This window comes from Erythrolamprus reginae, chromosome 4 (genome assembly GCF_031021105.1).
Source record: "Erythrolamprus reginae isolate rEryReg1 chromosome 4, rEryReg1.hap1, whole genome shotgun sequence".
Taxonomy (NCBI): domain Eukaryota; kingdom Metazoa; phylum Chordata; class Lepidosauria; order Squamata; family Dipsadidae; genus Erythrolamprus; species Erythrolamprus reginae.
The window spans coordinates 98,826,188-98,849,497 of NC_091953.1; the positions used below are offsets into that span (position 1 = coordinate 98,826,188).

Consider the following 23,310-nt stretch of genomic DNA (forward strand, 5'->3'; position numbering starts at 1 on the left):
TGAAGAAAGAAAGGGAGGGGTGGGTTGGAGGTGTAAAGATTTTGCAGAGAACAACATGCTTGCAAAGGCACTGAAACGTGTCTTTTGAAGAAAGAAAAGGGAGGGGCGGCTTGGAGGAGGAAAGATTTTGCAGAGAACAACGTGCTTGCAAAGGCACTGAAATAATGTCTTTTGAAGAAAGAAAAGGGAGGGGCGCCCCCCTTGCCTTTCTTCCTTCCCACTCACCCTTTAGCCTAGCCTTGCTTGTTCCACCCGCCCCCTTTAGCTGCTCCTCCCTGCCCTCTGTTCGCCTCCCTTCTAAAGTTTGGGATTTTCCTGAAGGATTTGCACGCATTATTTGCTTTTACATTGATTCCTATGGGAAACATTGTTTCATCTTACGAACTTTTCACCTTACGAACCTCCTCCTGGAACCAATTAAGTTTGTATGATGAGGTACCATTGTACTTGTCTGGAAAAGAAGCTGACTTAACAAATCCCTTTCTGGATTTCCCTTTCTTTCACTGAGTTTGTTTTGCTTGGGAGAATGGCCTCATATTCTCTCTGGATTGTATATATTGCTTTCCATTCAGATTGAAAACTTCCATCTTAGAAAGACTACTCCATCCTGAAAATTTATATTTTTTAAAACTATGTCACATTTTTCTTAAGCTGTGCCAGCCAGACCTGCACATAAGCACTCACGTTCCTCATTTACTCCTATTCCTTGTTTCCTGGTTTTCAGGTCACACCATGAGAGCACCTGTCCTCTAATGCCAGGGCAGCTCATGTTATTCAAGAGCCTTTGCTGAAAACTTTCTAAATGTGGCACTGTTCTCTCTTTAACAATGCTTCCCATACTATATACTGGGATATCTTATGGGCACCTTTATTTTGCTATTTTTACCCTCAGGAATACCAGGTATTTTGCCTGAAGAAAGGTCCTTTTGGTCAACAACAGAAGTTAAGAACAATGAGTTCACCAGAAGAAATTGAAAATATTCAAACATTATTTAACTACCAGCATTCATTTATAACTTTCAAGGTAAAGTGGCTTAATATTTCTAAATATGAACTCTTTGAAACTACAAAACCAGATAGGACCGGATAGGAGTGGTTTGACAGTCATGTGACTGGGCAGGAGCAGCTTTGCAGTTGTGTGACTGGGTGGGGGTGGCTTCATGATTATTTGACTGGGTTAGAATGGCCAACTTGACTTCACTCACATCAAGGATTCTGGTCTCATCAAGGATTTTACTGAAAGAGTAGTAGATCCTTGGAACAAACTTCCAGCAGATGTGGTTGGTAAATCCACAGTAACTGAATTTAAGCATGCCTGGGATAAACATATATCCATTCTAAGATAAAATACAGGGAATAGTATAAGAGCAGACTAGATGGACCATGAGATCTTTTTCTGCCGTCAGTCTTCTATGTTTCTATGTTTCTAAAAGACCTTCCATTTCTCAGCTTCTTAATGGTTTAAAAATATAAAAACACCAAAAATTATATTGTAATGAAAGAGTAAGTTAGTAAATGGCTGCAATATTCTTTTCTGTGCCTTTTGAACAGACTTGCTTCATTGGATATCCTTCTTCAAATATGCTCTTCTTTTGCCAATAAGAAATCAAAATTAAATTTACAAAATTTTATTATCCCATGATAATAATAAGGTAAATTCCTTAGTAGTTTTTCATAATATCTTTTTTATTACCAAATGATTATAGGTTTATGTCATAGGGACTAATGTTGATCTCCATGAATATATCTCCCAGCCAATTTATTAAATAATTAATGACTGTATACTTTTATTTTATTTATTTATTTATTAATCAGATTTGTATGCCGCCCCTCTCCGCAGACTCGGGGCGGCTCACAGCAATAATAATACAATGTAAACAAATCTAATATTTAAGTTTAAGTTAGTTTAAAACCCCAATTTAGAAACCAATCATACATACTTTCCAGCATGCTTTAAGTTTAATCTGGCAACAAAATCGATATCTGTCCTATATCTAATATTGCATCTAAGAAGAAGTGGTTCTAAATTTTTTAATCGCCAGTGCTGTGGGCATGGCTTATTTTCTGTTGTGGTTTGATGGTCATGTTATGTTAGGTGTGGCTTTATGGTCATGTGACTGGGTAGGAATGGTTTGACAGTCATGTGACTGGGCAGGAGTGGCTTTTCAGGAGTGTGACTGGGTGTGGGTGGCTTCATTATAATTTGACTGGGTTGGCATGGCCAACTTGACCTAATTCACATCAAGGATTCGGTTTAAGGCTAGGGTGCCTGGCCTCTCCTCGCCTCAAAGTCCTCAATGAGATACAATTTCCCAATCTATTTACTACTACTGAACATCCAAAATAAACTATTTAATCCCATATATATATACCATATATATTAAACACAGCACACACATGTGTTCCTTTCTGGTGGTTGAACACATAACCAGTCATGGTCCTAGAAGCCTTCAAGGCTGAAGTGGGGTCCAAATAAATACACCTGGTTTCCTCAGTTCATGGAGAGTATCTTCTATCGCTATCTCCCCTGCCCGTCCCCCTCTCCCTCTTTCTCTCCTTCCCCTCTTTCTCTGTGTTTATGGGAATAAGTTCATAAATAAATTGAGCAAAGCCCAAATCTGTACAAGAAAGGAATATTTGTTTTATTCAGCACAGAAAGGATTTTACTCCATGAACTAATTGATCTCTACTTAATGCATTTTCTCTCTTGTTCAATAGTGGGTGGGGCTGCCTGATTTCTTCCTCAGTAAATAACATAAATAGATTTTGGAACTGTTCGGATGTGAACTGAGTGAACTGCCGACGGCTTTTGTTCTTGCTCTCTGGTTTTTCTTAGATAATTTCAAGTGCTAGTGAACTGGGTGTCTTTGATCTCCTGAGGGAATCAGGGCAACCACTGTCATCCACAACTGTTGCTGAGCGGTTGAGCACCAGCCCCATTGGAATGCAGAGGCTGCTGGAGGCTTGTGTGGGATTAAAGCTCCTGACACTGGAATGGAAGGATGGCAAAGGTAATCCTGTGAGAAGCAGGAAGCAATTGGAATGGCTAACAATAATACTTGACTGCACCTGTGGATGTTGACAGATCCAAGAGTTTGTAGAAGGTTTTTTCCCCAGAAATCATATGATGTGTAGTAACTTGGTTTGTGCATGCATTTGTTAGCATCATACATAATGCTAACACTAATTTAATCAACAATATAAATACATGTTTGTCAATAAAAACATAATTTAGAAATACTCCACTGGACAATAAGTGTTTTTTAACAATGCAACAGACCAAAGGGAATTTCATATTGTGTGGAGCCTTCTTTGTTTTAAGGCAGTGTTTCCCAACCTTGGCAACTTGAAGAGATCTGGACTTCAACTCCCAGAATTCCCCAGCCAGTTGAAGTCCAGATCTCTTCAAGTTGCCAAGGTTGGGAAACACTGTTGTAAGGATCAGTTTTATTACCCTAAAAAAATCAGCATTATTTGCACCAGTGATTATATTATTATTATTATTATTATTATTTCCCTTTGCATTCAATTGTGTCTGCCTAGATGGTGAACCTTTTTTGGTTCATATGCAAAAAGTGTGTGTGTGCTAGCGCGCATGCCTGTGCCCACACCCATTCCTTCACCCACATGCATGCATGCACACACACCCTGTGCTGCCCCTGTGCCACCAGACCTGATCCCTTCAGCTCTGTACCAGGGAGGGGCTATATGTTTTTTATGTCGGATCACCCTGGTATATTGAACGAACGTCACAGCTCTTTTTTGCCTCTAGGCCCAACCCAGGGCCATTTCAAGGCAGTTAATTTATTCATAGCCGACAACTATATTCTGTATGTATCACATGTTTTTTGCTGAATATTTTTAAAATTAAGGGAGACTAGGATGGCACCATTTCGGCCTTTTTCTGGCCTCATCAGCTAGTCAGAATAGATCATCTATCTATCATCTATCTATCTATCTATCTATCTATCTATCTATCTATCTATCTATCTATCTATCTATTTAATCTACTGATGCCTCAATTAATGTAATTTTTTTTGGTTTCCATTTTTATAACCACTGCATTTTCCAACCTCACCTTATACTCGAGTCAATAAGTTTTCCCAGTTTTTGTGGCAAAAGTAGGTGCCTCAGCTTATAATCAGGTCGGCTTATACTTGAGTATATACAGGTATATACAATGATACCTGTAATTTTTGTTTCCTTTTTAGATTTTTATGAAAACACGGACTTTACCAATCTCTACCTGGTCAAATCCAGCCCAAAGTCTCAGTATTATTCCATGAAATTCTTTTCTGAGTCGTTGTATCCATCAATGAAATATTTGCCTGAGGCTGTGAGGTAAACAAATCCAGCAGGAGACTAATAAACTAGAATAAATAAAGAGCAGGAAAAGTCATTTTAATACCAGAATTATTGGACCGTTGTCCATAGTAAACTAAGGCATTTCACATTTTGGATGTTGAATGTGACATTACCACATCTTCTTCCTTAATTGCAATAGCACTGGATCATCATCACTGAATTTACCCGTTGAAATCAAAGGATATTTTTTATTACAGTGATACCCCGTCTTACGAACATAATTGGTTCCGGGACGAGGTTTGTAAGGTGAAAAGTTCGTAAGACGAAACAATGTTTTCCATAGGAATCAATGGAAAAGTGAATAATGGGTGCAAGCCCATTAGGAAAATCCAAAACTTTAAGTTTTTTAAAAAAGCAGTGGGCGGACGAAGTGGAGGAGAACAGAGTGGGGACAGGCAAGCCGAGGAAGCATCGGAAGAGGGGATTTCCCCCATCTCGCTGTCAAAATGTGTCCGTGGGAGACTCAGCCATCCATTGCCCACTGCCCGCTCCTGCCAAAAGCCTGCAAAGTGCCAAAGCTGGGTGTGGAGAAAAGCGAAACTTTCAGCTCCTGGATGGACCAGAGAGCCCACCCACCCGCCCTGCCGATTGCCCTCCCTCCCTCCGCCAACAGCGCCTGTCCCACCCTCTCCAAGAGCTGCACCGAGGCCGCCCAGGAACCACTGCTTCCAGGAGGGTTCCCCTCGCTAGCCTGCTCTAGATCTGCCGTTCAAGGCTTTGGTAACTTTGGAGGATCCCTGCCCAGCACACGCGCGCTCTCCCGGCACAACTTCCTTCCTTCCTTCCTTCCTTCCTTCCTTCCTTCCTTCCTTCCTTTCCTTTCCTTTCCTTTCCTTTGTTTCCCTACCTTTTGGACCTGATCAACTTGCCATCTGGCCTGAGTGGAAATCTTGCAAGCATAAGTCCATGCCTGAAGTCTTCTGTTATTCGTTGGTCTACAATTTCTGGCCAAGCAACAAAGGACTTAAAAGGAACCAGCGAAAGCGATTTACCAATCCAAGCATTTCGGGACAATCGACTTCAGATCGTAACTTTTTAAAAGCCCTGAGGAAACCAGTCCCTTTCCGAATAAACGATTTGCCCCTACCAAAACTAATGTCTGAGCGTGTGTTTCTAGTGAAGAGATTGGGCTTTTGTGCCGGTTTGACTTTTATTCCAGGGCTCTGGATTCTTTTCATTGCAAGCCCCACCCCTTGAGATTCTTTTATAAAAGAAGCATCAGTGTAGATCTCTGTGGACTCTGAGAAAGGACCCTTCTCCTTTCTTTCTCTCTCTCTCTCTCTCACACACGCACCTCCACCCCCCACCTCCAAATCTCTTCCTTGATATCTCAGGCTCAGGAAAGAAGCTCCGATACTGAGCATGTGTTTCTAGCACCATTTTTTGTGTACGGGCGCCGCTCCTTTAATCCCAAGAGAGATTGCATAAAGCTCGGTCTCTTGTGGGGAGCCAACCCCTTCCTCACGCTAGCTACAGTTCAGGTTGGGGCATTGGAGGTATCATGAGAGGTGAAAAAAAAAATCCTCTGGGCAAGTTGTGCCGGGAGAGCGCACGTGTGCTGGGCAGGGATCCTCCAAAGTTACCAAAGCCTTGAATGGCAGATCTAGAGCAGGCTAGCGAGGGGAACCCTCCTGGAAGCAGTGGTTCCTGGGCGGCCTCAGTGCAGCTCTTGGAGAGGATGGGACAGGCGCTGTTGGCGGAGGGAGGGAGGGCGACCGGCAGGACAGGGCAGGCGGGCAGGCGGGCGGGAATGTGGCATCTCCAGGCTCTCCGGTCCATCCAGGAGCTGAAAGTTTCGCCTTTCTCCACACCCAGCTTTGGCTCTTTGTGGGCTTCTGGCAGGAGGGGGCTGTGGGCGATGGATGGCTGGGTCTCCCACGGACACATTTTGACAGCGAGATGGGGAAAATCCCCTCACCCGATGCTTCCTCGTCTCATTTCCAAGTGGAGGAAGCGAAGGGCAAGAGGGGAAAGTGGCAGCCAGATGGGGCGGCTGCAGAGAGCTCCTCTGACGCGTGGTTCTCTCTCCCCTCCAACACCTTTGACGTCACGGAGACCTCCTTCCTGGAGTCCACATTTTGGCTGGCCAGGAAGGATGTCTCTGTGACGTCAAAGCTCCGCCCCTGGAATTCCCTATTGGGATTCCCCACCTCAGTTGGAGCCTCCCGACCTGCCGAGAGAGCCGCAGATCACAAAAACCGATCGGTGGCGACGGGTTCGTAAGGCGAAAAAAGTTTGTAAGAAGAGGCAAAAATTTTCTGAACCCCAGGTTCGTATCTCGGGTTGTTCGTAAGATGAGGGGTTCGTATCATGAGGTACAACTGTATTTCCCTTCGTTTAGAAAGACAAGCATTAGGACCATTTTCTGCCTGTCTGCATTGTTTTAGAGATTATTTTCTCTCATTTCAAAACATGGAATGTACACTATTGTTGTAAGATTCTACATAAGCACATCCAAATCTTTAATCAAACCTCAATTAATTGGTGTTAATTATTCAATACCAGCATTAGCAGAATCAGATTGATCATGAAGAATCTTATTAAAACTATAGTGAGCTCTATCTGATTATTCCTTGAGTGGGAGGCTGCCACAACTCCCAGATCTATAGAGAACAGTTACCCAAACAGTGAGAAAGAACGAAAATCTCAGAAGAGAATTGATAACATAACAATTTATTTTATAACAATTGCCAAAAAACCTTCATGTAATCATCATGAGACAAACTGAAACAAAATGCAAACCCTAATTACAAAAGTAAACATTTCAAGTTATGCCATACAGTCATTTCATTAAAATGATTACCTGAGATTAAAGTTTATAAAGTTTCCAAATAAGAGGATTTACTGGTTTGAATGTTTGCTATGGGATTTAACAAAAGTTAGAAGTAAGATAAACAATGAAAATACTGGTGTATTTTAATAACTTTTTTTTTTTTACTTTTTAAAAATGATACTTTTCCATACTGTCCCTACTCTCCTTGCCTTTTGTAAGCTCCTTAAGACCCACCTGTGTCGTCAGGCATGGGGGAACTGAGACATCTCCCCCGGGCATATACAATTTATGAATGGTATGTGTGTATGTATGTGTGTTTAGAAAATGAAGTTTTTAAAATGTTTTTAGTAGAAATTTAGATTTGTTATAAATTGTTTTTCACTTTGTTGTGAGCCGCCCCGAGTCTGCAGAGAGGGGCGGCATACAAATCTAAATAAATAAATAAATAAAATAAATAAATATTGGTTTTTTAAATTTGAGATTTCTCCAGATTTTTTATTGTTTATATATTTATTCTGTAGACAAATTTAACAAAAATAAATGAAAACAATAATTATTAGATGTCTGCCAATCAAAATAAAATTATTTTTCCTTTTAAAAGTAATTTAGCTCATAAGAGGCATGTTTAAGTTAAAGTAAAATGGAAAGCAGTAATTGAAAAGAAAAAAATTCAAAGGGAAAAAAATCAGAAATCAGGATAAACATAAAACATTTTTGGATGTTGACAGTTCTTAAAATAGGAAAATGTCAACATATTCAAGTGACGGCAACAATTACAACTGGAATTCACATCACTCAGTGATGTAATCATAAAGTGTGATGTCATGTGATCATGTTGCTTAGTAACTGCAATTCTAGTACTTTGAATTGCCATTATTATCTATGAGGACTGTGTAGATCATTAAGCCAAAGCCTCCTGTGATCGTGACTTCCAGTTTAAATGCCACATTTCTCATAGACTTTGTTTGTAGGAAGGTGACAGAAAACATCAGAAATCATGATCATTACGTAGATTATACATTGTCTGGAACACCAAGGACCAATCATAAGTACCATTCATTCAATCCATACTTTGAATGTTCGCTAAGCAAATGGTCTTAACCTGAGGACTACTCCAAGTCCTCTAGTCCTTGTCAATTACTTCAATCTTCATCTTATTTGTTAACTGCTAGAATGTTGATCCTTGTTCACAACATAACCCTGATATTGGGAAAGATTGAAGGAAAAAAGGAGAAGGGGATGGCAAAGAATGAGATAGGTAGTGTCATTGACACAATGAATATGAGTTTGGATTAAGACTCGGACAGAATGGAGGACATGAGACCAGTGTCCATGGGGTTGCAAAAAATCAGACAAAACCTAGTGATTGAATTTTGAGCTAATCTGTCCAATGTAAATCTTAAGACAAAAAGTTTGGGTTTTTCCCCTACAAATCCATCAACAGTGTATTCATCATAAACCTTGAATTGGGAATGCCCCCAAATCTTTTCAACCAAAAATATTTAAATAAATTTTCCAAAAAATAAAATAAAATAACAACAAAAACCAAAAGATTTTTAAATGTGATTTCCTTTAAAAAGGAAGAAGTGTAGAAGTGAGCTGGTCTTATTCTGTAAGACATTTAGGACCTACTTCTGTGCAGAAGAAAATGCCACAATTATTCACTTGGAATTTTAAAAAACTTTTTAACATTCTTTTAGGAAAGGAAAAAAGCAGCTTCCAAAAATATATGGCTCTCCCTCAGACAACATTTTTGAGGCCATTTACAGGTAACATTTTAATATTTAGAGAATGGTCATGAAATAGAATATTTTTGTGGGCAACTAATCAATATGATTAATCTTAACGGTGTCATTATTTTCTTTATCATATGTTCTTGACATTATCACCATATTCAATGGGATGTTGTGGCATATCTAATTAACCAGGTATTTCTTTTTAATGTACAAAGCATGATTTGCAGTTAGAGTACCTATATGAGTTTGTTCTGTTTCAGGAACATTATAACATTGTCCACTAGGACTATTTCATGTTTCACACACAGATTTTTCCAAATGCTGATCAGCATCATCTAAATCAATGATGGCAAACCTTTTTTTTCCTCGGGTGCCGAAAGAGCATGTACGCGCACTATCACACAAGTTCACCATAATTCAATGCCTAGGGAAGGTGAAAACAACTTCCCCCATACCCCCAGAGGCCCTCTAGAGGCCGGAAACATCGTGTATCCAATTTCTGGTGGGCCCAGTAGGCTCGTGTTTTGCCCTCCCCAGGCTCTAAAGGCTTCTCTGAAGCCTTGGGAGGGTGAAACTGCCCTCTCCCATCCTCCCAGAGGCTCTCTGGAAGCCAAAAATGCCCTCCCAGAACCGCTCTGTGAGCCAAAAATCAACTGGCTGGCACACACATGCACATTGGAGATGAGCTAGGGCAATGGCACTCATGCCAGCAGATATGGCTCCGCATGCCACCTGTGGCACCCATGCCATAGATTCACCATCAATGATGTTGGTTTTGCTTTTGCAAAAAAAAAAAAAATCAAAACAACCTCCTTAGGTGCAAGTCAGCTGAAAGTCCTAGAGAGACTATCAAGGCATGTCAAACTGATCTGTGTTTCCTAAACTAGATACTGGATATTGGATACTAGATATAGAAGTTGTTTATTGTTATTCCCAGTTTCTGGAAGTATTGTATACAAGGTGGGAAGATGTTCCTCTAAAGAGATGTCTCTTGTGGCTTGTACAGATATTTTAAAATGTGAAACATTTTCTAACAACCAAGATGGAAGGGACCTTGGATGTCTTCTAGTCCAACCCCCTGCTTAGGCAGAAAACCCTACAGACAAGTGGGTATCCAACATCTTCTTTAAAACTTCCAATGTTTGAGCATTCACAACTTCTAGAGGCAAGTAGTTCCATGGATTAATTGTTCTCACATTCACTCCTTGCTTCTAAGTTTCTTCTCTCCTTGATTAGTTTCCACCCACTGCTTCTTGTCCTACAGGTGCTCTGGAGAATAACTTGACTCCCCCTTCTTTGTGGCAGCGTCTTATTTACATTGTAAATAAGCTGTCTCAGACAGTTCTCTTAAAACAGAACTCTTATAAAATTGAACATTAAGTAATATCCTAATATACATTTCGAAACTTTGAATTAGAGGAATCAGAAAATGTATGATACTTTAGTGACTGGACAGATATTTAGCAAGATATTTAATAAATTCCACTGTTGGTTGGCATTTGTAGCCAAAGAAACATGCAAACAATTTTAGCCTTCTGTTAAAATGAAGCCTTCTGTGAACATAATATACTAGTTGGGAGCAAATATACTTTTGTATTTCCACTCATAAATTAGTTTGATTAACAAAGAAGATAAAACACAACGTTTTATCAGGGTTAACATGGTTTCTTGATGGTAAAAGATATATTTAGGCAGGGGTCCCCAAACTTTTTACACAGGAGCCAGTTTACTGTCCCTCAGACTATAAAAAAAACTATGAACAAATCCCTATGCGCACTGCACATACCTTATTTTAAAGTAAAGAACAAAATGGGAATGTACTATTTAGAGGTGGGGAAGAAGTCTGAAATTCATATATGTTTATGTTTTGTTTTTAATTTAATTTTGTTGTTTAATATTAGGATGTATTAATTTGTAAAGTTGGGCTAGAATTTTAGAACTATATAGAATTACATAGGTAAAATTAATGGAAGATATATAGAATAAATAAGGGGGTTATGATATGTTCTGTATGGTTTTATGAGTTTGCATTATGAATTTAAAATATACTTGGAAATGTAGAGGATTGATGAAAGTTAATAATAGTAAATGCTAAGTGCCTGAAAAGTAATTGAGCTTGGAAATATTGAATGAAATTATAGAAAAGTAAATATAGAAATGTATTAATTGATGCATTGGTGTTCAGATAGATTTTCATAGTATTGCATAGTATTACTAAATTACTGTGATAAATATTTAAGAAATGAAGATTTTAAAGCATGGATTTATTAATAGTTGTGTTTTTAGTTTTGCTGGTTTTTTTAGTTTTAACAGTAATAGATTTTGGTTTTGTTTCATTATTAATTTCTTTTAATAAAAAGAAGGGAATTTATATATATAATGTATATATGTATATAAATTATCATTTATATATATCAGGGGTCCCCAAACTTTTTACACAGGGGGCCAGTTCATTGTCCCTCAAACTGTTGTAGGGCCAGACTATAAAAAAATATATGAACAAATCCCTATGCACACTGCACATACCTTATTTTAAAGTAAAAAACAAAATGGGAACATACTAGTTAGAGGGAGGGAAGAAATCTGAAATTCATATATGTTTATGTTTTGTTTTTAATTTTCTTTTGTTAACATCTGTTTGGCTATACAAGGTTTTCTTGGTTTATAGAAAAATGTATAAAGAAAGAAGGAAGCACTTTGGTATAATGGTTAATAAGTTAGAAATATAATTGGTGTACTTTTTGAAGGAACATTAATGAGAGAATTTAACTAAAAGAAAAGTATGTACCTGTGCTCCTGTCATTCACCTGGGGGCCGGATAAATGGCCTCAGCGGGCCGCATGCGGCCCGCAGGCCGTAGTTTGGGGACCGCTGATATGTATGTATATATCCCAGTGGGTATGGCTAGCTGATGAGGCCAAAATAAGGCCGAAATAGATCTATCCTAGTCTCCCTTAATTTTCAAATTCAGCAAAAAAAAAACAACAAACCACCATGTGACACATATAGATAGAATTGTCGGCTATCAATAAAATGAACTGCCTTGGAAATGGCCCTGGGTTGGGCCGAGAGGCAAATAAGGAGCTGTGATGTTTCTTCAAATACACCAGGGTGATTCAACACAAAAATATGTAACCCTTCCCTGGTGCAGAGCTGAAGGGATTGGATACTGTAGCCTAGAGGATAATTCTCTGCCTTACAAGGCAAAGGTTGCAGGTTCAAGTCCCAGTGGGTATGGCTAGCTGATGAGGCCAAAATAAGGCCGAAATAGATCTATCCTAGTCTCCCTTAATTTTCAAATTCAGCAAAAAAAAACAAAAAAAAACCACCATGTGACATATATATATATATATATATATATATATATATATATATATATAATTTATTTATTTATTAATTTTGGACTTCTATATCGCCCAGTCCCAAAGGGACTGCCGCTCAGACACTATACTTTTCCGCCCACACCGAAAAAAAATTAGAGTGATGCTGTAAAAAAGAATCCCTTTAATTCAAACATAGATATGTAAATACAACAGCAATTTATAAAGTTATATTTAGAGATGTTTATTCCAATTCTAGATCAAAGGAAGAGTTACAAATCTTCTCCAATTTCATGAATGAGCTCTGGCCTCTAGTAGGAAGAGAAGTGCTTTCAGCCTTTGACCTGTCCCAGTTCCAACTCATTTGCGATCTGGGTGGTAAGTACAGCCAGCACTTTGCCATCTTCTTCACATGTTGGGCCAATGGGCTGGATGGCTTTTTAGCTTCTCTTACAAATCTTTTCATCTGCATTTGGAAAAGGAGAAATCTTTAGGAGACCAAAAAAACAAAAAAACAGTTTGGGATGTCCATAGCAGATGTTGAGAAATAGTCCTGTTTTAAAGATGATTAACTAACACTCTGAACTGAAATGGTATAACAGTCAGTAGCTAAATTGGCAGAGGTGTTTGAAAGGATGAGATGCTTATGAAAAGAAAACAGTCATCTCCTTCTCCCCCTTTTCAGTGCTGAATTAAGATAGGAAGGAACTGAAATCAGAGAATAGCAGGTGGATGAGTAAAGGACCCTTAAACCGGATTTGCTTGGGGACATTTGGGGGATGAAAGAGTTCATGACTGAAGATGAGGTGGGATTTAGTGCCTGTTAAATGGCTCAATGATGAGGCAGGATAGATAAATAGGTACTTATTGATACAGTAACACTAGTAGTAAACAAAAGGAAATAAAATGGGGAATGATGGCTCCAACTGGGTTATATATACGGAGTGTGGCAGCCAATCCCAGGACTTGAAACTCCCACCGAAGATTCCGTCAAGAGACCCAACCCAGTTGTAGCCAGGACATAATACCCCTTCCCACCTGGCAAGTACACACATGGTCATCAAGATAAGATGGCCATTTGTGTGGCCTTCCAGAACAGCGCAGTTCCTCAAAGGCAACTACCGGAGCAGGTAGGTCAGGTGAGATGGTTGTAGGTTGGAGCTCCCTGACTGGAAAAAGAGTTGGAGGAGGCTGGTGCAACGTTTGTAGAGGCAGGGAACTCAATGACGTCCCAGTGGTGGGTCGAGATGATGCCAATGGTTGCCTTCAGAGCCAGTGTAGGCACTGGCAACAGGCTGGATGGCTCACAATGCGCTCTGGCTTTTGTTGGTACACCCATGTTTCTCCAGCACTCCGTGGGCTGCATTGGCTTCCAATTGGTTTCCAAATGCAATTCAAAGTATTGGTTATACCTATTAAGACCTACATGGCATCGGACCAGATTACTTATGGGACCACCTTCAGTGATATAAGCCCTAGCCCACTGGCCATGTCCCACAGAGTGGGCCTTCTCTGGGTCCCATCAACTAGACAATGTCCTTTGGTGGAGCCTAGGGGAAGAGCCTTCTCTGTGGGAGCCTTGGCCCTTTGGAATCAGAGATTCATACTGCCCCTATCCCCCTCGCCTTCTGCAAGAACTTGAAGACCCATTCCTACTGATAGGCTTTGGGCCACTGGATAATTAGCCCCTTGCTGATGCATGGAATGCAGGCTTGATCATATGAATGAGAGTGATTGATTTTTAATGAATTTGAGTTTTAGACTAGTTAATTTGTATTAATGTTGGATTTAGGATATTGTTAAGAGGTTTTTTTTTTAATATGCTGTAAGCTGCCCCAAGTCCTCAAAGAGGGGTGGCAAATAAATCCAATAAATGAATTAATTAATTAATTAATTAATTAATTAATGTTTACAATAACTACAACCATACAATTCAAGATGGAAAAAAAGACCACTACACTCCCTCTACCCTCAACACCACAAGGTCAGCATAGGTCAGAGAAAAAAATGACATCTACACAATCATCCTCAGTAACATAGTTATCTCTTGAAGAGATGATGATTAAAATGCAGATATTGATATATAGGAATTACAAAGCAATGACCAGGAATATGGGAGAAATGAGGTAAGACATTAAAAGGATCGACGAAAAGGTATGCAGCTTGGATGAAAAGATGGAATCCATGTAAGAAATTCTAAACAAAAACAAAGGATAAAGACCACTGAGGAGAAAACTGACAAAACAGAAACTAAGCTCCAACAGACATAAACCCAAATGAAGTAAACTAAATGCGACTTAGAGGAAGCCATCTACAATCTCGAATTAGAGAAAGATTTCAAAATGTACCCACGTCAAAAGAAGAAAATCTCCCAGAAACAATGGCAGAAATCATTGCAAGTATTATAAACCCGACACCTCAAAGAGCACTCAAGGAATTGGGTGAAATCTACAGAGTTTATACCAGCTATGCTTATAGAAACACACTGCTGAGAGAGGTTCATGTCCGGTTCTCTAAAAAGATAGCGAGTGACAAAGTTTATAATTTAGCAAGGAACAATGCAATTACATATAAAGAGATTATCATCTTGAAGCAAATTCCAAGAAGTGTAAGGGAAAAGTGGCGACCCTATCACTTTCTTACCTCTAAACTAAATAGACATAGAGGGCCATTTCAATGGTTAATACCCAAAGGCTTGATAATTACTTTTATGGAAAGAAAATATAGAATTAGCAGAACAAAAGAAGTCAAGGAATTTTTTGAGGAAAACATTAAGAGGGCAGAGGAGCAAGGTGGTGAAGAAGTAGAAGAAACAGAAAGCAGAGAGGAAATAAGTTCTGAAGAAAACCTTATTGACAATAAGACCAAGGAAAGACAAGATTACAATGGCAAAAAAGGAGCTACAACCAGATGACAATTAATTGCCAAAGGACAGAAATGAAAAAGACTTACAAATAAAAGCAATAAAGGATAATGTAAGATTATTATCAATAAACATAAATGGTTTAAACTACCCTAAGAAAAGAAAAATAATATTTCATAAACTATTAAAGAAAGACCACAATATCACCTGTATCCAAGAAACCCACATTAAAAAATTCCATCACCATGTTTTTTCACTTCAGCTTCAGTAAAAAAAAAAAAGAGGGGAATAGCCACTTATATTAAAGTACAATTAAATCCAAAACTCTTATTTCCAGATGAGGAGGGCAAAATTGTAATCATACAAATAAATTGAGGTATTAAATCACTGAAATCTCACACACCCGAATGTCCTCTCATGAGATTTTGCCCCTCATCCAGGTAGGAAACCAATACTGGTGGACATGTTCTGAAGCAAGAGGTTATTAGTAGAAAGTACATAATTGGCCACAAGATATCAAAGGAAGGGCAATAGAATATACTCCGAAATTATTTTTACTTGGAATAATAAGAAAACAACACCCCAAAAACATTCAATATTTAATATTACATATAAGAACAGCGGCAAGAATCACTTATGCACAATATTGGAAGGACAATCAAATGCTACCCGATAATGTACTAATGGATAACATTTATAAATGTGCCAAAATGGACATGCTTTATAAATATAAGAAACAATGTATGAACTTTATCAACAAAAAGATGTATGAAAACAGGTGTAGATCTGTGTTATAATATAATGGTGTTTAAAATTGAAATTATAATATAATATATAGATGTTTAAAATTGAAAAACAATAAAAATTATAAAAATAAGAAAATTGAAAACAAATTGACTCAATCTCTTTTTCCCTATTAATATTTGTTTCCCATGATATGCAAAGCAAATTTCAAAGACACTTGCCTCATTTTTGAAATTATTAAATTCCAATTAATCTGATATGCAGTTGTAGAGAAATAATAGTCTGGTAGCTTCAGGGGGAAAAGCTGGACAAAATTTTGTTTTGCAGTTATTTAATTACACTTTGTTTGTATTTAAGGAGGCACTGGTGGCTTAGCTAAGGAATTAATTTCACTCTACCCAAAATGCACTATGACCATTTTTGACCTCCCTGAAGTAGTGGAAGCCTCCAAGAACCATTGTTTGTCTTCAGAAGAGACCAAAATCACTTTCCATGCAGGTAAAAGATGCAATGATCCTTGCGGGTTGAACTCATGTCTTGCTAAGCACAAGAAACTTTCACAGGCAGACTGGATTCTGTGTTTTTTAAAGGGAGAACAGATTATTGGAAGACATGGTACTCAATGAGATTTTACTTTTGTAGGTGATTTTTTAAAAGATCCCTTTCCCAAAGCGGACTTGTACATTTTTGCCAGGATTCTTCATGACTGGACAGAGGAAAGATGTTTGCAGCTGCTACATAAAGTGTATCAGGCCTGCAAACCTGGTAGGTGTTCTTTAATTATATGTAGCACTTACCCTCGCAAGGGTCACTGAAGTCTGGGTTCTCCTATCCCGCTTTGTATAGCTGTCAGTCCACTCTGCTCCTTCTCTGATACACCTGTACTTGCCAGGGCCATGCCTTCTCTCAGCAGGCAGGTCTTACAATGGGGTGGTAATCAGTTGGCTGATTAGAGCTTCTTCCTATTATTCTCTCTTCCTTCTCTTTTGAACAGCCCACTGGGTGCTCCTTCCATGGCCTCTGCTCCGTCCTTGTTTCTTCTACTTGTCTCCTTTCACTCAAACTCTTCTCTTCCTCAGGCTTGCATCACAGATGTCTATCCTACCCTCTTCTATCAGGCTTGGCCTACAAAAGCCTCTGCTATCCTAGCCCTTTGTTTCTCTCAGACTTTCCCCATAAAAGTGATTGCTGAATTTTTACAAAAGAATCCAGACAAGATGTTTGGGCAAAGAGAACAGAAAAGTTTTATTCTCTTTGTGTATTTAAATGTTTTTGGCCAAAAGCATTGGTGACCCCCTCATGAGGCAACATCCTACAAAAGCGAGATGCTGGTTAATATACCTTGATTCCAAACAAACCCTCCCATTCCTTGTCAGCTATTCTGACAAGGTGGGTAACAAACTACATAAACATTCCTTTCCATAGTGTTACCTTTTTATCTAACGCTATGAATTTTGATGATTTTAAAGAAACAAAAGTTATCTTCAAAAGGAGACAGCATTCAAATATTATTTAGCTACATTTCTAATTGTAACAGCCTCTCAAGGCTGCAACATGTTCTCACATGTTCTCACATTCTCACAAAACATCTCAGCATTTTCTTATCGGCTTGAATTCCATCCCAATTTAGTTTACAGAGACAAAACTTAAACTCTTTTTAGATTCTGCTTTCAAAAGTTTCTGTTATCCTCCTTTTCCTCTGTCTCCGCCACTTGCTCCCAAGCCCTCCTTTTATTCCTTCTTTCACCCAGCTACACACAGAAAGTTAAATCTGGTAAGGAACTCACAAAGTTCATACATGGCTCAAGTTTTGAGCTCCCCTAAATTTAGTGTCATTTCTGCATCCAGTCCTCCTGGGCCTTCAACTAGCATCTTAGCATATTTTATTCAGCTGCAATACCAAAAAAATGTGGGTCCAGAGTGATTCTTCCAGGTACATCTTCTTTTTCTTGGAGGTTGAAAGATGGTTCAAAAAATATCTGTGAATTCATGTCCAATCCATCGCAACTCCAGGGACAACGTTCTTCCAGGCCTTCCTGTCCATTAAATCTTACACTGACTGTTTTAGCCAGCTCATTCTCTGTCATCCCCTTCTTTTGCCTTCAATCATTACCAGCTTTAGGGTCTTCTTCTCATTAGGTGGCCAAAGTATTTGAGTTTCATCTTCAAGATCTGGCTTTCTAAAGAGCAGTCAGGGTTGATCTCCTCTAAGACTGACCGGTTTGATTATCTTGCAGTCAAAGGGATTTGCAGGAGTCTTCTCCAGCACCATAGTTCAAAGGCCTCAATTCTTTGGTGCTCAGCCTTCCTTATGGACCATCTTTCACAGTTATACATTGCAATTGTCAAGCACCAAAAGTTTTGTCTCTGTAACAAGGACGTATGGGTAAAGCCTTTTATGGCTAAAGCCTGAGGCAATACGTCCCCTTTGGGTGCTTGTTCAAGCCCCCCCTTCTATTTCTCCCTTCATACGTCCCCTTTTGGTATTTGTCCAACCACCCATTCCTATTTCTCCCTTCATACGTCCCCTTTTGGTGCTTGTCCAAGTCCCCCTCCCATTTCTCCCTCAATACATCCCCTTTTGGTGCTTGTATGTCCCTTTTTGCTGCATGTCCAACCACCCATTCCTATTTCTCCCTCCATACGTTCCCTTTTGGTGCTTGTCCAAGCCCCTCCCTCCTATTTCTCCCTCCCGCTGCCTCTCCAAGCACCCCACTAGCCTTGCTTTACCCACCCACCCTTTTTGGCTGCCCCTCTACTCTAAGCACCCCGCTAGCCTTGCTTTATCCATACATCCCCTTTCGCTGCCTCTCCCCACCCTCCATTCACCTCACTTCTAAAGTTTTGGATTTTGCTAATGGGTTTACACGCATTATTCGCTTTTACATTGATTCCTATGGGAAAAATTGCTTCTTCTTGCGAACCTTTCTACTTACGAATCTGGTCACGGAACGAATTAAGTTCGTAAGTCGAGGTACCACTGTATATGCTTAATACAGTCATTGGCATTAAAATGGAACATTGAAATATTGAATTAACTACTCTAAAACAAACATGTATATCAATACTAGGATTATATAAGTTTGATTAATGTTGTTGTTTGTATCAAAAACAATTATACCCAGAAGTCACACTGTTCATGCATTGATATTTATGTATATTTTTTAAAAAAATAAAAATAAAAAATTACCTGGAAAACTGACAGCCAGAGTTTGAAATCTGAGTGTCACCAATGGTGTGAGCTCCTGTTACTTGCTCCAGCTCCTGCCAACCCGGCAGTTCAAAAGCATGCAAATGTAACTGGATAATTAGACACCACATCAATGGGAATGTAACAGCATTATTTGTAGTTGGCCATTTGACCATGGAAGTATCTTTGCACAATGCTGGTTTCCTTGGCTAGGAAACAGAGATGAATACTAGAATCAAGCATAACTGGACATGGGGAACCTTTACCTTTATAATATAATGTAATGAAACAGAAGTTTGGCAAGGAAAAGCTTTACATGGTCTAGAAAAAAACTGGAGAAGGCCTTGGAGACCACTGTACTTAAAATATCTGCAAATTGACAAACTATCCAAGAAGAAGAACAACAACAACAAATTGGTCTGTATTGTCTATTGGCAAGAATAAATATAACATATTTGAAAGAAAGATTCATAACATAAAATTTGGGTATTTTCAAAATATTATGTAATATTCATTGGGATGTTGAAATAAGTATTATAGCAGTATTTTCTCATCTCTAAATATATATTTTGAAATATATTTCAAAACAGGTGGTGGTGTCCTAATATTGGAAATGTTCCTTGATGAAGATAGAAGAGGGTCATTAGCAGCCCACATCTATTCCCTGATAATGTTGCTCTACACTGAAGGGAGAGAACGATCACCATCTGAGTTTAATGTGCTTCTTCGCAAAGCTGGTTTCCAAGAAGTTGAGTGGAAGAAAAGAAACCACTTTCAAATTATTCTAGGAAAAAAAATAATGTTGCCCTGATTCCTACCTGTTAAATGTTTAAGACAAAATTGCAGACTCAAAGTCTTGGTTAATTACAGATATATTATATTCTTTTTCCATCTCTACATATTAAATAGCTGGTCCTTTTTGTAGTATTCCTTGTGTAGGTCAAAGGCCATATGGTTGGGCATGCACAGGTATGGCCAGAAGCCACACATGGGTGCTTAGTTAACATTTTGCTAGCATGAGCTTTTTGCACAGGCTTTGAAGTACAGATAGGCCTGGATTTTTAGGCTTCCTGATTGGCCTTATTTTTGCCAAATCATTATGTATCTTATTTTTCTTTTAGCTATATAAATAGCAGGCTGTTGTTTTATTCAGTGTAATCCTGCTTTATGGAGCCAGCTACGCACTTCACTTTTCCACACTCCCAAGTGGTCTGCCTGACTGGGCTCAGGCAATGTGTAACAGTCCAAGGAAAAGAATCAAACACACATATGCTTTGCTAATCAGCAAACTTGTATTAAATAAACAAAAAAAGGTTACTCAAAATAGTCCTTAGTGTCAAGAAACAATGATAGTGCAAGGCTTACTTCAGCCGCATACAAAAACACAGGAAAAAACAAACAAAGACAACCTGGAATGAGCAAAGATGTTTCAGGAGTCCTTTTGAATCTTTGGAGCAAACAGCAAGTCCCAGAGATTTCACCTCCCATGTGTCTGAAAAAGCTGGGTTGAAAACTCCAAAGACACAGAACAGAAACTTCAGAGCAGGAACCACAAAATAACACAGATAAACAGCCACAGTTTGCCTTGTGCCTTTCTTCCCTTTTATACCTTTAGCCCTCATTAAGGGAACCACACCCAGCCCTCAGTATGAGAACCACACCCAGCCCAGATGCTACTCTGATGACTTGTAATACTCCTTCAATCAATCCCTTCTTTGCATAGCTCTTCGGCTACGCAGATCAATATATTGATCTGCAGAAGAATCCAAGGACGAAAGACTGTCTGAGGGACTGCATGTCAAATCCCCTGGGCTGTCTGCTGAATCCTGCGAACCAGTGACCTCGTCCTCCTGGCTGTCTGCCACGTCTTCCTGGCTGTCAGCCAGGCTTTCACACTCACTTCATGCCATGTCTCTCCCATCTGTGGGAGCAACGGCTGGCCCAGGCCCAAACACAACACCAAGTACTCATGATTGCAAAGCCACTTCAACATTTTAATAAATAAAAGGAATGGACATGTAGTATTCCTTGCGCAGGTCAAAGGCCATATGGTTGAGCATGCCCAGATATGGCAAGCCGCACATTGGTGCTTAGTTCACATTATGCAAGCATGAGCTTTTTGCACAGGCTTTGCAGTACAGGATTTCTAGACCTGGGGAAAGTTCAGGGAAACTTCATGTTCTCAGGAACAGACAGTGTTGTATGAGATCATCAAAGGGATGAGCATGGTAGCTGGTACCATTAAACAAATTCCTTTGCCTAGCTGTCAAGGTTTTCTCAGAGCTTTCCTGTAAACTTCTATCATTATACCTGCAGCATTATCTATGATATATTGGCATGTTTATGAATTACAGCATCATATAAAACTGTGCATGTGTATCAGCTGCATTAGGTCATAGAGAACAGAGTATTATAAAAGAAGTGCTGTGTGAAATAAGTTTTCTTCCTTTGGTTTTGGCTTTTTCCACCAATAAACTTTGGCTTTTTCACTGCAGTGAAAATGCTCTTTGTCTATTTTTGAATCTATTGCAACTCAGCACCATAGCTAAAGATGCCTAATTATGACTGCAAAAATCCTGATAACCAATTAAACAGATAATAAACAGATAAATGAAATTCTTATCATATGACAAAAACTAATGTCCTTATAGATCTTTAGTTCTTCCCATCCTTACATACAAAGACAATCTTCTTATACACATTGAACAAATAACAGAGTACACGAGAAAATCTGAAGGGTCCAGATCAGGACTCTAACCAGCACATATTGTTTCTGCTGATATTCTGTATTTGGTTTTCACCAAACGTGGCATTATGGACAGGTCTCTCTACTTTGTCTCATCTGTCCAAAAGAAAATCGCCCAGGAGTCTGCTGATTTGTTCAGATGCAACTCTGCAAATCTAACCATGCTGCCATTTTCTTTTGAGAGAGAAGAGACTTTCTTCTGCAACCCTTTCAAAGAAATCATACTTGTTCAGCCTTTTTCTAATTGTAGAAAACTGTCATGAGCTTTAACATTGAACATGCTAACTTAATGTGCATGCACGTTCCCTCATGCAATTTGGCTTCCACGCATGCTCAGTAGCTGGAATTGGCCCAAAACACAGCTGAGGAGATGATCAGCTGTGCTTCGGACGAAGGAATAAAGGTCAGCTTAAACCTTGGGGGGGCAGGGGGGCAGGCGCTTTTACAAGAAGCAGAACAGGAAAAACCTTCAAAGAATAAGAAAATCACAAAAAAATCCCCCAAAATGATGGTGGTGCCCATGGACTGGTACACCAACCAATCTAGTTCAGTGGTCACCAGCAAGTCACTACCGGTTCGGGAGATACAGTCTGAACTAGGAGAAACCCATCCCTCGTGTGGACTTGAACTCCCAGAATTCCAGGAGTGAAGTCCGCATATCTTAAGGTTCTGAGTTGAAAAGTGCTGCTCTAGTCTAGGAGAATCAAGAAACTAGGCTCTGTGTAAAACATAATCAGGCGACAAAAGTTGATCAGCACAATTTTCATTAAGGAAATGTATCATGCTGGGAGTGAGCCTGGAATCTGGTGCTGTCTCCCCAACAATCTTTTTGTTTCAGACGAAGCAGCATTCCATTTTAACTTTAGGAATTGCAGATTAGTTGGGTTCCCATTCGTGACAAGAATGAAGAAACCAATTAATATAAGCTGGCCCAATTCCTGCTTTCCCAATATGGCATCATTTATTATGCTTCACATTTCCATTTACTTTCTTCACTTTGATATGAGTGGCAGCGGATCAGCACAGGAGATATGGAATTGCCATCTGAAAAGTTGAATTCATTATCTGATGTTTTGCTGCCATCAAGTGGCCATCCAAATGTCTGCAGCCCAGATCTGGAGAAATGTATGAAGACAGAAATGTACTGTTAGGGAAAACACTCCGAAGAAAACTAATTCTGTTGAATTTTCTGATTTGTCAAGTTTCATTGTTAAAATGGGAACAGTCTAATTCTGTAGGGTTTTCCTATGAATTTAGTTGAAATTTCAAATAGGGAGATGCTGAATTAAAATGTGTCTGTCAATTACCATGATTGCTATATCTTATATTTCAATAGTGATAGGTTTAGTGTTGTATTGTTGTGTACAATTAACAATCTAGAATTCTTTGATGTCATGATAGAGATACATTAAGGAGCCATGAACATTAGTCATTATGCCAGCTACAATTTTGCACACTGCAATCTTCTCTCAAGCTCTCTGTTCTTTGTCATTGCACCCAAAATATTTCAGAATATTCCTGGACTTATTCCTTGTAGTTGGAAAACATCTTGAAGTAATCAAACAAAAATTGA

The 23,310-nt window shown here is 39.1% G+C and overlaps 2 protein-coding genes across 2 annotated transcripts in view; both read left to right on the top strand.

Moving 5' to 3' along the window:
* Positions 1 to 23,310, top strand: part of LOC139166873 (complement factor H-like) — a 1,233,958-nt gene that overhangs the window by 224,880 nt on the left and 985,768 nt on the right. The window lies entirely within an intron of this gene.
* On the top strand, positions 938 to 19,802 carry LOC139167062 (acetylserotonin O-methyltransferase-like). Its single transcript, XM_070751490.1, has 8 exons — positions 938 to 1,024; positions 2,837 to 3,011; positions 4,212 to 4,341; positions 8,839 to 8,907; positions 12,454 to 12,572; positions 16,159 to 16,299; positions 16,444 to 16,566; positions 19,582 to 19,802. Exons 1-8 carry the CDS (start codon positions 953 to 955, stop codon positions 19,800 to 19,802), a joined length of 1,050 nt encoding a protein of 349 aa, XP_070607591.1. The 5' UTR covers positions 938 to 952.

What these genes read in the sequence shown, in the direction of transcription:
- LOC139167062 (XM_070751490.1), top strand. Translation starts at nt 953, where the DNA reads ATGAGTTCACCAGAAGAAATTGAAAATATTCAAACATTATTTAACTAC. An exon ending in ATTTTTGAGGCCATTTACAG is followed by an intron (nt 8,908 to 12,453) that starts GTAACATTTTAA and finishes TTCCAATTCTAG; the next exon opens with ATCAAAGGAAGAGTTACAAA. An exon ending in GTATCAGGCCTGCAAACCTG is followed by an intron (nt 16,567 to 19,581) that starts GTAGGTGTTCTT and finishes ATTTCAAAACAG; the next exon opens with GTGGTGGTGTCCTAATATTG.